At 51.5% G+C, this 14,018-nt stretch overlaps 1 protein-coding gene across 1 annotated transcript; it reads right to left on the reverse strand.

Annotated features, from left to right (window-relative positions):
- Nucleotides 1-12,003: 12,003 nt before the first annotated feature.
- On the reverse strand, nucleotides 12,004-13,717 carry GBX2 (gastrulation brain homeobox 2; the record flags this gene model as incomplete). Its single annotated transcript, XM_082056395.1, has 2 exons — nucleotides 12,004-12,841; nucleotides 13,207-13,717. 2 exons carry the CDS (start codon nucleotides 13,715-13,717, stop codon nucleotides 12,318-12,320), a joined length of 1,035 nt encoding a protein of 344 aa, XP_081912521.1. The 3' UTR covers nucleotides 12,004-12,317.
- Nucleotides 13,718-14,018: the final 301 nt, after the last annotated feature.

Genomic DNA, 14,018 nt, shown 5'->3' on the forward strand with positions numbered 1-14,018 from the left:
TCTAAGCAGGCCCAAGGAGAAGACAAAATATTGCAGAAGGTTGCGAGATGGAATGGAGGGGAAAGCAAGAGGTTTGCACCTGAGCAGACTGGTAACCAGCCACAAGGGTCCCTGCTGGAACCAGTACATCTCATGGGTTGGTGATACAGTTAGTGATAGCAGTGGCTGTGGCAACACTACGTAAGGCCAAGAGAGCTGTCTAGTATTGAGGTGGCTTCACAGAGAACAGCAGATAATTAAACATGCCTTTTGAGATCATAAGGGCACCATGGAACAAGACAACGCTAGTTTGGCCATCTATGCTTGGCCAACCTTATAAAAGATATGGAGAAATTAGGGATATTCAGAAATGAGTAGCGCTATGAAGGGGTGGAAAAAGTGGGGAATTTCCCTCAAAAAGAGACACAAAGAGGGGGACATGATAGCCACAGATAAGCAGTGGGGAAGCAGCAGGTTGGGGATGTCTCTTTTCCTAGTCTTGCACCCAGCAGGGTGCATGGGCTGATACCAAAGGCAGCATGGTCAAAACCAATACCAAGATGGATGGGCTCTCCAGTGCATCACTAGACCAGAGACCTCGCTGCAGCGGGATTTTGCTCAAGAGAAGACCTGGCCAAGATTAAAAGGTGAGCTTGCTGCTTCATAGACTGAGTGGGACTGCCCAGAGTGCAGGACTGGGGGTTGGGTGGGTTTGGTTTGTATGTCTGCTTGTGCCTTGACCTAAATTTGTTCATTCTTCAGGTTATTGCCCACCCTATGAGGTCTCCCACCTGCAGGGAGCTGTCGTTTCTGTCCTGTCTGATGGGGATTTGTTTGGGGGAGGTTTTAATTTCCTTTTCTGCTCTTCAATTCTCCAAATGCTCCTGGGAGGCTGCACCAACACTGTAGGGAGTAAGAAACTGCAGGACTGCTTGTAGAATTTTTTTTTTCCTTTTTTTGGGGTCTACATCACTGTTCATCATGCAGGAACTGTACGCCTTTGTTCTTACAAGGTTTTCCCACCCTGTTTAACCCCATCACATGTCCAACCAGCACCAAAGCAAGAGGAGGGTGCTTTGTGTTCTTCCCTTCTGGATTTGAAATGAGAACTTCAAAAGTAGAGAACTTGTTTTGGATTCTCCCTGGGTGGCGTAAAGCTATAGCAGTGTGTTTTGTAGAAGTCACCCATCCCTCCCCTCCTTTGCCCTCCTAAAGGGTACAGGGTTTGATTTTGCGATGGGCATGGCTGACTGCTCACTCTCTAACAACCTTCCTAAGATCTGGCTTCTCCTGGAAGATTCTGGTGCCAGAAATGGTGAAGCAGATTTGAGGATGTCTTTCATTCCCACATTTCTCACCTATGCCAAGCTCACCCCCATATACCCTTGAAATGTTCTCAGCTGGTGGCATTCATAGATGCCTAGGAAGAAAAGACAATATCTCACTGCAAAGCAACAGGGGTCAGGAAGATATTTGGAAAGAAAACTACTGATTCCCATAATGGGAGTAGAAGGAAACCTCCCTCTTTTTTAAAAAAATAAAAGAAAAAAGTAATTACTCTAGACACCAGGCTGTTGTTCTTCCATAAGGCCTTTCTGTATGTCTCCACCCTTGCTTTGATGGATACTGGGAGTACCAGCTCAAGAAAACTGCTCCAGAGCCCAGAAAGCACTTGCTATGTAGGTACCCACATCCTTTTAGCACTCATTCAAAATATTCCCTTGGCAGTTTTGCTGTTTCTTATTTATTCTTTAACACAAATCCAAACTGGCACGAAGAGAGCGATAGATGAGATGACTGAGAACGGCACAGACAGTGATCCTATGCAACATGGTGGTAGGATGGGACTGACCCTCCATGGTAAATGGGTTTGTTTTCCAGGAGAGAGCCAGACTCATCCAAATTCAGCTATTTTCATAAACAAAATTTAAATTGTTATGCTTCATGAATATCAGGTAAGAGTAGCCTTAAAGAGACAGGCCAAACATCGACCCACACCAAAACTTTTTCTCCACCTGTGGCCAAAGCCAGTGCTAGAGGAGAGTGTAAAATCAGATTTTATGGGGCTTTTGCTATGTATTTCCCCAGCCTGTAACTGTTCAAAATTGAGGGACCTCTGAGTCATCTGTTTTCAGTGAGTTTAGTGATCCTCAGTGGATTTCTATTTCATCAGTTTGACTGATACCCTCCATCTCTTGAAAGCTTTGAGCATCCACAGCATCCTGCATCAAGGAGTTGGAGTTCCTCAGCTGAACAGCAGTGGTGGTGAAGAACCACCAGCATCTTCCTCCCCGCTCCCTTTCTCCCTTTGCAGCACCCTGGGGAGGAAGGGTGGCAGTGGGACTCCCTGGTTTGGAGTGACTCACTTGGCTCACTTGATCTTCCCGATGGCCCTTCCCAGGGGGGGCACATTTTCCTCATGCTGAGTTGTTCAATGACTTGGTGGCAGGAGGTAGAAGTGGTGTCCAGAGATGTTGCTCAGAAACTTCACTGCAGAAAACGCAGCAAAAATCCAGGCTGGGGAACAACATATCGCACACAAAGCCCTTCTGAGCCAGCATCATTTGCCCTGGAGCTCATCCTTTTGCACTTTTTCTCTGTTTCCATGGTGGATCTGAGGCAGGTGATGCTCGCAGGGAGAAGCAGGCAGTTCAGTTTCTCCCTGGTGAAGCATTCCTGCTGCATTGCAATTCCCACCCAAGCAGTGTGACTTTGGAGAATCATAAAGTCATTTACATTGGAAAAGACCTTTAAGATCATAAAGTCCAACCATAAAGAGAGAGCACAGACTGCAGGAGTTACTGGGAGGGTGCATTAGGGAAACATGGTTACTCCGGGTGAAACCACTCAATGTGCTGTAGCAAAACCACAAACCCATGCCAGGACTGGGAAACCCACCAGGCAGTTGTTTATCTCACCTAACATCCAGTAAAACCTTTAATTGGCCAATAAATGTGGTCACAATAACCACGCTCTACACGCAGCACCACTGCCAGCAATTAGCACTTATTTATTTGCATTCTGCCCGCACCGATCTCTGCTCCTCGACATCCAGATCTGTTTGTTTTCAAGCCAGGGAGACTCCTTGCATTTGCCAAAGAGAGGATGAGAAGAGCAAAAGCGGCAGAAAGGAAAAGGTGATACTGTGCCATGGGGATGAAAGGATGTGGCGCTGCAAAACCATCTGAAGCATTTTCCAGTTGCTTGGGGAATTAACTTTGGGCTCCCAGGGAATGTAACATGCCTGGGGTTTGCTCAGGCCTTTTAAGAAAAGGCACTGTTGGGTGCTGCCAACACCAAGGGCTGCTTGTTGCTCAGCTAGAAGACAACCTCTTGATGACTGTTTGCAGTAGAAAATAATCATTTATTGTCATTTTGGCCTGGGGGCAAACAATTCACGTTGGCTTTGAGGATTAGCAGAAATGAAATGTCAGGTATTTCCACCTAATGAACCAAGTGCTGGGATCCTGAACAGCCTCGAGTTGCCAGAGCCGAAAGAAGAAAGGGATAGAGAGACAAGCAGAAGTCCCACGCCCACCAACAGCTGCCAAGCCAGGGGGGCTGCAGCTGGAGGGAGGAAAGGGGTCCTCACATGCCAAAACAGCTCATCCTGCAATCCAGACAACAACGGATGGGCACGTGTCTTGAAACTCTACCGATGCTTTGGGCCATATGGGGGATGCTACGTCTATTTTGCAGGCAAGAGGAAACCACTGAGAGCCCTTGGTCTCTGTGCTGGGATGAAGATATCCATCAGCATTATGGTGTGGCTAGAGCAAGATGTCAGAGCTGCACATCATAGCCCTGTGTTTACCCTTCCAATGGGCTGTCTTTGAAGGCATCCTGCAGTTCCTGGGAGTTTGTGGACTAGAAAGGGATTGTGCTGCCAAACAGCTCAGCAACTGAAGCAGAAGGGGGCAATGCCCCCATGATGCCTCAACAGCATCGGGGCAGGAGCCCAGGCAAGTGTGGGGGCACCAAAGGCTGCCAGAAATCGCCCCAGATGGATGAGCAGCTGAGGAAAGTGGATTTTGGTAGCACCTTCCCTCCCACCCCCAGCACGTTCCCCTCCTCCTCCTCCTCTCCACCAGAAATACGGCATCTATAGCTCCCACTCCGCGGATCCAACTGGTAATGGCCGGGCTGATTGACTGCAGATTTCCCTGTAACTGAGCTTAATTAGCAAGCTAATCAGGTCTGGAGATGGTTCCAATTTATTTATTGGCTGATGGCTGCCACTAATCAGCCTGGCCAGTTAATACTGGCAGTGCTGAGGTTTGTGCCAGGTGAACAAATAATGTCAGGATTTCATCCTTTCCAGCACTCAGAGCTGGCAAAATTTGCTCAGTGAGTGCCTGAGCTCAGATGTGGGCAGGGTGGTACCTGCAGCATCCCTTCCCTGAGGGGTTAGGAAGGGTTCAAGCACCAAGCACCGCGCTCAGCTCAGACCAGCTCTGGCTCACCGGGAGGATGATACTTGCAGGCGAGGATAGAATAGGGGCACGTTCTGCCCTTTGCACAACAGCAGTGTAACAGAGCTCAAACACCCAAAATAGTCCTTGTTTCAGGGACAAGGTGTCCAAAGGCAGTGTCATCTGTGGGTCACCTCTTTTGAAGGTGACCTAGAGCAAGCCTCTTACAGCTCGAGTTTCTCAGTTCCCTCCAGCTGCATGAAGGCAATATAAAAGAGAATTATACTTTGCTTGAAAAAATACATGAAGGAGAATTTTTCTGGATTTTTCTTTTGCCCTGGAGTTACCAGAAAAGTGTTGGTAGTGTTCCCTGGGTTTGCCGGAGCATCTCGGGGCTGATGCAGGATGTCTCTTGCGTGGAGGCAAGAAGAAAGGGGAGCACTGGTGCTGTGGCAGAGTCTGCCTCTCTCCTGAGTGCGGGGGAGCTGGGGAAGCGGGACTTTGTTAATGGTGAAAAAGGTCCCTTCCCTCAGCTTCTGCCCCTGCAGAAGTCCCACCAGTCTCTGGATGTGCGATGGGGATGTGCATGTGGGATGGCACCAAGCAAAGGAAGGAAGGGAATGGGATTTATGGGATTTTCATGCCTCCATGCCCTGCCATAGAGAGGAGCCAAAGGGAAGGGAGGAAGCATGAAAGGGCAGACATGACAAAAGAGCTGGAGGAGGCACTTGCTACGGCAGAAACTTGTATCGGGCTAAAGCATTTCTTCCCCAAAGGCAACCAGACCTGAGCTGAAGATCCCAAGGGCTGGAGAGACCCCCCACCTTGTTAATTGGCTCTGATATTTAATGGTCCTCCATATTTTAATGAAAAAAAAAAAAGAAAGAAAAAAATAGAAAAAGCTCCTTGCTTCTCATTTGAGTCTGACTGGCTGGAGCTGCCAGCATCGGTTCTCATGCTGCTGTCCTCCTGTTGATTCAAGAGCCCTTTAGTACCAGTATTTTCTCCCCATGAAGGCACTTGCAGACAATAATCGGGTCACTTCTCAATCTCCTCTCTCTGATAAGCCAGGAGGTGGGTGGGTGCCAGAGCATCGCGTATTTTGGGGGGCCACAGACCCCATCTGGACCCTGGCACCCTGGTGGCAAGGGGTGACAATCTCATCATGGGACTCTGAAATGCAGCCAGTGGTGATGGCTGGTGGTACTGGGGAGGACTGAGATGGAGCATCCTTCTTGGTGGGCTGCAGGACATCCCACCCTGGGGTTTTTGGGTGATGGAGCTGGTCCATGCTGGGCAGGGAGAAGGGGGATGACAAGCTGGATGAGGCCAGAAAGGCCTGATGCAGGTGACGCTCATGGCACTGGGGAGAGCAGAGGCAGGCGGGCGAGTTTCATGGCTGCAGCTCTGAAATTTCTTGCTGGAGAGGGTTATTAGAGGGAGTAATTGGGATCACCTTACTTTACAAATGTTACTTTGCAGAATGAGGCAGGAAGACAGATCGATCTCAACTATTATTCATTAAGGAAAGTCCTTTATAAATCCCAAATTAACAATTTCTCTTAGAGAGAGACTTCCTATTACCCTTCTTTCTCAGAAACTTATTGCCGCTTTGGAAATGGGGAAATATGAAAATAATTGGGGAGGGGCAGAAATAGCAGTCATGGGCTTAGGAGCCAAGCATCTGTTTAAAAAAAATACAGATGTGTGTCTTAAAAATGACCATTACCCTAATTCAGAAAGGCAATGTTTTTGATAGATACTATTAGACCACGGCCATAACGACGTTCATAAAAGCCCAAGTGGCTTCTTAGCAATGAACAGGCTATTTGTAAATGTTCAGCGCTCGATGGCATATCTACAAGCAGCGACGGTTTGCAGCAGGTCTTTGCTATTATCTGTCTTCTCTGCGCAAAGAGATGAATGTTGGTTGTGAGGGAGGGACCAGAAAGCTGCTGCTACTGGTGCCAGTTGGACTAAGTCACTCTTTGCACCGGTCCTTGCTGTTGGGGTTATACAGTGTGTTAGTTATCTGGGGCACTGTCTCAGTGTTTGGAGAGGAAGAGAGAATTTCAACCCAAATCCTTTTGGTGGTTTTGGGTGAAAAACACTAAGAAAAATATATTTTTTTTTTCCCAAGCAGTAGAGAAAAAATAAACCAGTTATTGCTACTTAAAATCTCTTAGGTACCTTCCAGCTTTGGTGCAGGGCCTTGAAATTTAGCAGGAGAGTGACCTGGTAATTTTAATGTAGCAGTGGAGGGGGCAGGGTGCTGTGTATTTCATAGTGTGTATTACCCTGGCTGCCAAGTTTGGGGTGATGGGACATGCCCTGAGGATGCTTCGGGGATGTGCACAAGAGGACTCTGGGTATGGAGATGTTGCTATCACCGAAAGAAGTCGGCTGGTTCACTTTGAGCAGGGTAGCCAAAAAAAAAGAGCAATAACTGAATTTGTATAACCATGCCCGTGGTTTCTTTTGGCTCTTCTAGGAATTCCAGCAAGGGAGGCAGATGTATCTCAAACGGGTTTGGGGAGCCTTGTCCACATTTTCCTACATAATTTCTGAGTTCAGGACCACAAGTGGAAGGAAAGGAGCAAAGATTTCTATTTAGACTTAGGCAGATGCAGTTTTTGTCACCTGAGATAGCATCAGGATACGTTACCTTTAAAAGAAAAACAACAAAAAAAAATCATTGCTGATGCCCCTTTTTAGGAGCTCAGTTTTGGGGTATTGGTACCCTATAGAGCAGATTGGGGATGTGAAGAGGGAAGAACTTCAGGCACTTGGCAACACATACTCACCCTGCGAGCTCCAGCTCCTCACTGTTGATAACACGCTCCTAGAAAATTATAAATGGGAGTCCCCAGTTTGTCTTTCACTCTGTTAATTAATAGGATCTGAGCATTAGAACTGCTCCCCTGGAGTCAGCGATAGGCCCTTTCCCACTAATTCAGGCCCCTTGCCACTAATTCAGTCATCCTGGCAGGTCAGTGTAAACACCCCATATTTTACTGCCATTTTTAGATTATTCCCCTGCCTTGTAATTATTTTCCCGAGGGACAGCGGGGGATTAATTCCAGGCGCCCGTTCCTCTGCAGATGGTGGCATGCCCTAGCACCGAGGCGATGCAGAGCATCCCCTGGCAGCGGATAACACCGCCGATTCGAGGTCCTTTTACCCACAGATGAGGAAAATGTTGCTAAGCTGGGTCTGCACTCCTCTTCCTCTGCTCCTTTAATAAAGAAAAGCAAGGAAGGACTCACTGCTGGGTCAGCCCTGCCTGTGCCAGTGACACCGTCCCCTGGGCACAGAGAGACATGGAACCATCAGTGGGGAGGTGCTTGCGTGGCTGCATCAGGGGTCCCAGCCCAGCGGGTACCCGGGGGCTCATGGGCACCTCAAACACAGGCAGCCCTTGCTCAGGCTTTGCTCAGCATCACAGCAAGGGGCTGAGGATGTTTATTCCCAGTGGTTTTCTCTGCACCGGGTTGTTTGCAGGAGGACCAGAAGCCTGCACGCCACGCAGCAGGCAGCTTCAGAGTTGCCCTTACCAAAGGGCGGGAGAATTGTTTCACTTTACAGCTAAAATACCCCTTTATATATGATTTATCTATATGACTTAAACTCCTGCCGGGGCTGAGATGCTGGCAGCTAAAGCAGAGGTTTAAAATCCATGTGGATCAGAAAAAAAAGAAATAGCCTCCATCCTCCCTTCCTCCCTCAGGCCTGCTTGGAAAGGTGGCTTTTCACTTCTCTTCTCCGGGAAAGTTAGGCGAGTAAGTTTGCCGAGCCGGAGGCAGGGCAGCACAGATCGATTGGTGAGTTTAATAGGATCAGGTCAGTGTAATCCTGTTTTAGCCATTGTAATTCAGGCAGCCAAGGAGACCTCAAACTATAGGGGAAGGGGCTTTTAAAACCTCAGTGGTCGTGCCACAAAGCCAGAGGCTGGGGCCGGGACAAAAGCGAGAGAGAGGATGAAGTGGCTTGAAATAAATAGATTAAGGCTCTCTATGGGCCAGGCGTAGCGAGAAGGAGAAAAGAGCAAGCAAGGGGCGGGCAAGCATCCCGCGGCGATGGGGAGGGGGACGGGAAGGGACCTCGCACCCATGAGGGTTGTGGGGTGGCTCAGCAGAGCATCCCCTCCAGCTGTGGGGCAGCCGCTTCGGGGTGCGGTTTCTACCCGGTCCTTCCCCCCCCCAGCATGTGTTTCTGAAGGGTTGGGGATAGGCAATCAATTTTTATGATGCAATTTATAATTCATACAGGTTGTCTTCGTACATATGGTGTTGCTTTTGTGTGTCAGGGTGCCGGGTGCTTTATGATGGTGATGGCAAGAATTTGCATTAGTGGCCGCTTACCAGCCTCATCGCTCTCTTCCTCACGGATGAAGATTGATACAGCCCTGTGGAAGCACGTGAGGGGGGTTCCCAATCCTGGAGGACAGCGAGCCCAGAGGGGCGGGTGTCTCTTGCAGGGGTTAATTTGCACTCGCTGGGGAACAGGGGAGATGCTGAGGCTTTGTGGGGGTATTCCCAGCAGGGGTACAGACCCCCTCGCCTGCCTCTCCAGATATTGGGGTTGGCTCTGCTCTGGGGGATGCTCGGGGCAGAGGCCCACACCATCTTGGTGGGGGGATAACCCCAACAGAGGGAGGGTCCAGCACCCCCTGCCTGGACACAAAGGGATCCTTGTCGGCAAGGCAGCCTCATCCCCGGGGGCAGGAGGGGCAGGTAAAAGGCACAAAGCCGAGCCTGGCCAGTCCCAGCTGAAATGATTAAACCAATTAAGTCAACACAAACAGAGACAAAGCGGAAGGCAGAGCTGCCCTCTTTGAGGAAGTGGGGGCTGTGGATGGAGTCCCCCCCACGACCCTTTGCCTGACCTGCCCTGGCATGCACTGAGTTGGTCTGGTCTCTGTAGCAGCCCTGGCATGCGGTGAGTTTGCTGGGTCACTGTGGCAAGGGGGCAAGGGGAGGTGTGGGGGGATTTAAAAGCTGTGATGTCTTATTTAAGAGCGAGGCAGCGTGCTCCTTGCCCAGCTGGAGGGGGTGGCCTCCTCCAGCCACCACATCCCGGTGCATTTGGATGGTGGTGCCTGGAGACTTAAAAATATATTTTGTATATATTTATATACATATAAAAAAAGGGGTTTTCCTAAGGCAGGCTGGAAGTGAGGTGGAGAGGAATGGGTATCTTTCCTTCCCCTCTGACTTTGGGCTGCTGCGAAGCAGACCAGCAGTTCTGCTGCGCTCCCCGAGCGCTGCAATTATTTGATCTGCAGATGTAAGAGGAATTTATTGTAACAACAAATATAGTGATGTCAAAACCCAACCTTGGATTAAAGCCGGCAGCCAAAGGGGAAGTGTATTAATTTCAAACAGCATCAGAGGCCAGTGCCTATTAGGACGAGCTATTCTTCAGACCCCCCCATCAGAATTAATCATTGGGAGTTAATTTGAAGCTCAGACAAGTTGCTGTTAATTTAGTGCAGGGAGGACGGGATGGAATAAAAAGCTGAGGTGCTGGCCGGGCCTCCTGGGTCTCATTAATCAGCGAGCTGAGACGGCCTGGCTTGATTACAATTTGCAAAAAAATTCATTAGAGCCTGGGCGATTGACAATTTTTCTCTCTGCCTGTGATCTGACTCATTAGGCAGCCAAATGAAAGCCATGATGATGGTGATGATGACAGCTATCAACCCCCTCGCTTGTTTATCTCCTTCTCCGCGGCCCTGGGCTCCCCCCGCCAGCCCCAAAGCCCCTCTCCTTGGTGGGGGTGGGTGATGGGGGACCCCAAACCGCGGAGCAAATAACTTTCCAGCGCCTGGGGCAGATGCTGGCTTGTAGAGGGAGATCTGCCCTGGGGGGGGACAGGGGTGAGGAACAGCTGCTCCTCCCTAAAATACACCCAACCCCCCCGGGGGGGGCGATGGGGGTACAGCCGGGCTGCTGCTCGCCCGAGCCGGCCCGGGTTGCGCTTTCCCAGCAACATCCCCTTTGCACTAAAAGCAAACTAAAATATTAGAGGAAAAAAAGGCGGTCCGAAGAAAAGCAGCGCTGGGAAGCCCGAGGAGGGTGGCGGACGGGGCCGCCCCACGCGTGTCCCGGCTCCTCGTTCCCTCTCGCGCCGAAATGAAATTAGAAAATTATTAATAATAATACTATTTGTTTTTCAACGAGCCAAAGGAGCGGGCAGTTGGCGGCGGCTGCCGAAAAGGCTGCGTTTACCCGTGGGTTCCCACTTGTCCCCCCGCGGGCTGGCGGCGATGCTGCCCGGGGCCCTTTCGTTTCGGTGCGCGAACCCGGCGTTAACAAACAATAATAATAATAATAATAATAATAGTAAATGAAGTGCAAGGGCTGTAAATGACGTGACCAACGCCAAGCCTTGATTTACCTGCCGGAGCCTGCCCCGGGAGCCTCGCCGTTACCTCGGGAGCGAATCCCTCCCTTGAATGACCCAGTTTAATTTTAATAGACCCCCCCAGAACCCCTTCTTCCTCTGGAAATTAATGCTTTTTAATTCCAAATAGCCCCCGACGGCCGCCGTTTTCACCGGCACGGATGGGATGAAAATCACGGGATGGGTGAAACAGGGAAGAAGAAAGCAAAAAAAAAAAAGGCGGGGGATGATTAAAGGGATGAGGGTGGGGGGGACGCGGGACGCTCCGGCCCCGATCTTCCTCCCCCGGCCCATCCCTGCCCCGGCTGCACTGGGGAAGAGGCCACGAAGATTGGGGGGAGAGCGGTTGTACCCCCAAAACACGGAGCTGAGAACCTGCCGGCTGCTCGGGTGGGGAAGAAAGGGTGTTCCTGCCCCTGCCCACCCCCCCGTCAAGGCCATCCACGTTTATTCGCACAAAAAGCCTTTTTCCAGCCTTCCCACATCCCCCGAAAAAAAAAAGAAAGAAAAAAAAAAAAGAAAACTTTTTGCCCATCTCCCCCCTCCCCGACAACGAATGTGGCTTCGTAAAAAAGGCGAGAGCAGCATCGCTCTGCTCCGGCAGCGCAGGAGGGAAAAGGAAAATCAGCTCAATGCCAAATTCTGGACAGAACAGCCGAGGGCTGGAGGACTTTTTTTTTTTTCCGTCTTTTTTGTTTCTTTGTCGGTTTTTATTCACAAGACTTAGTTTGCTTTTAAATTTCATAACTTATAAAGAAATAGGCTACATTGAAATAAATTAAACACAATAGAGAAGATCGTGCTTTCCCCCCCCTCCCTCCCCTCTCTCTCTCTTTTAAACATGGCTTGGTAGAATAGGCAAACCAAATCGACAGAAAGCCAGGCAAAAAAATATATTTAAAAAATCGTCCCCCAGTGCCCGCCACTCAGCCATCAGAAATAAAATCAAACAATAAAAAAGGCATGAAATGAAACTCTTAGTTTTCTTTCGTTTTTGTTCTCTCGTCTCTTTACCTTTTGCCCCGATAAGAAACAAAACCCAAAAGATGGCTAAAGGCGCGCTGCAGGTTTTGCTGGGGATGTCTTTGCCGATGAGGGGGGGGAACAACGGGCAGATCGCTGCTGGATCCGGTGCCGACACCATATCGCATCTGTGGTCCCCAGTGTAGCCAAGCCAGCACGAATATGTACAAAGTGGGGCAGCGTAATAATAAATATCTGTGTGTCTCTTCCAGGGTTTGATATTCCTGCTCTGAACCAAAACAGTTTCCAAGCCTCTTGCTGTCGCAGACTCTCGCTTGACTCAGTAAGTGGAAAGTTTTGCTTTAAAGTTCGCTCATGGTGGGGATTTGCCATGCGTTCATGTAGGATTTTTTTCTTGTTGGCTGTTGTATGCTTTAGGGTTTTTGCTTCATTTTTTTTCTTTTTTCTTTTTCTGGGGGAGGGAGAGGTGAGTTGTATTTAAACCCTGATTTGGAAACTTTTCCCTCAAAAACTTGTGGTTCTGAGCGTAGGGAGAGATCAGGGTCGGGCTTGCTCCAGCTGCTGATGCTGACTCCTGATCGCAAACCTGCTGACGTGCACCGGGATGGGTACCACGATCTTAGGGTTTCGGGAGGGCTCCCCTGTCTTGGAGTTGGCGTTGCCCGCCTTGACCCGTTTCCATTTAGCCCGTCTGTTCTGGAACCAGATTTTCACCTGCACCTCGCTGAGTTTGAGGGCATGAGCAATCTGGGACCTCTCGGTCAGGGACAGGTACTTTTTGCAGTGAAACTCCTTTTCCAGCTCCAGCAGCTGCTCACTGGTGAAGGCTGTTCGCCTCCGCCGGTTTTTGCCTGTGGACGTGGTGTTGGTGGAATTGGGGGGGTTTTGGGGATTTTCCTCCAGTGTGTTGCCAGAGTCCTCTTCCTTGTGAGCCGCCTGGCTGGGGATGTTGTCGTCCGAGCTATAGTCTAGATCGCTGTCCATGGAGAAACTTTCCTCCTTGCCTTTTGCGTCCTCTTCTGCTTTGGGGTCCTCCTTCCCCTGGCCCCGGAGAGCCCCGGCTGGAAGTAAAGCAGAGGCCTTTCATTAGCACTTGGTACTCTCTGTCCCGCAGCCACCGCACCCCTGCCCCCCGCCCTGGCCCGCAGGTCCATCCTCCAAAATCTGTTTGGTTTCGATTGTTTTGGTGTTTTTCATTTGGTTGGATTGATTCTATTATTATTTTGTTTTCAAGAGGCAGGGGCTCGAAAGCTCCTTTCTCTTCGGCCTTGCGGTCACTGGACCCCAGGGGCCAGTCCTGCCACCTCTCCCGCGGGTCCCCTGGGCTGTCCCTTCCCTCGACCCTCCCAGCCCGCCCCGCTGAGGGTGATGTGCGGAGCGGGCAGCGGGACCCTGCGCCCCCCCGACGGCTCCGGCGCTCACTCACCGAGGGAGGCCTGGACGGTGTCGGCGGCGGGGAAGGGCAGGAGGGCTCCATCCTTCCCCAGGAAGGCTTTGCCGTCGTCGCCGCCGCCGTCGGGGGGCATCCCCTCTGCTTTATCGAAGTTACCCGGGGGTGCGAACTTCCTGGCGGCCTCTTGGTGCTGGGGGGAAGCGGGGAAGGTGCCGGGCAGCGTGGCCATGAGGGTGGAGGTGAGGGCCATGCCTTGAGCCAGGCTGGAGCAGAAACCCGTGGGCAGACTGGGGAGCTGGTGGTGGTGGGGGTGCGCGGGGGGCAGCGCCGGTTGCAGGGCGCCCTGCGGCAGCGCAGGGGGCGGCGGGGGGGGCGGCGGTAGCACCACGGGTCGGTAGGGCATGAACATGGGGTAGCCGGTGTAGACGAAGTGGCCGGGGGCGGGCGGCGGGGGGCTGCCGATGAGCGAGTCGATGCTGAAGGCCGTGCTGCTTCCCAGCGGGCGCTGCATCATCATCAGCGAGGGCTGGAAAGCCGCGCTCATGCCGGAGCGGCGGCGGGCAGCGACCACCTTCCTCCTCCTCCTCTTCTTCTTCCTCCTCCTCAGAGTCGCGCAGCGCCCACGCGTGGGGCAGAGCCGGGGCGGAGCGGGGCCGCGGCCCGCCGCCGCCGCCCGCACATCGGGGCTGGCCCCCCGCCCGCCGCCACCGTGCGCCCCCGCCGCCGCGCCGCTCTGCCCGCCCGCGCTCCCCCGCGCCCATTCACATTTTGCCCGGCTGGGAACTCGGCCCGCCCCACGTGGCCGCGGCTGCCGCTTCCCATTGGGCGGGAGGGCTGCGGGGCGG

The sequence above is a fragment of the Streptopelia decaocto genome (assembly GCF_964273445.1).
Source record: "Streptopelia decaocto genome assembly, chromosome: 6".
Lineage (NCBI taxonomy): Eukaryota > Metazoa > Chordata > Aves > Columbiformes > Columbidae > Streptopelia > Streptopelia decaocto.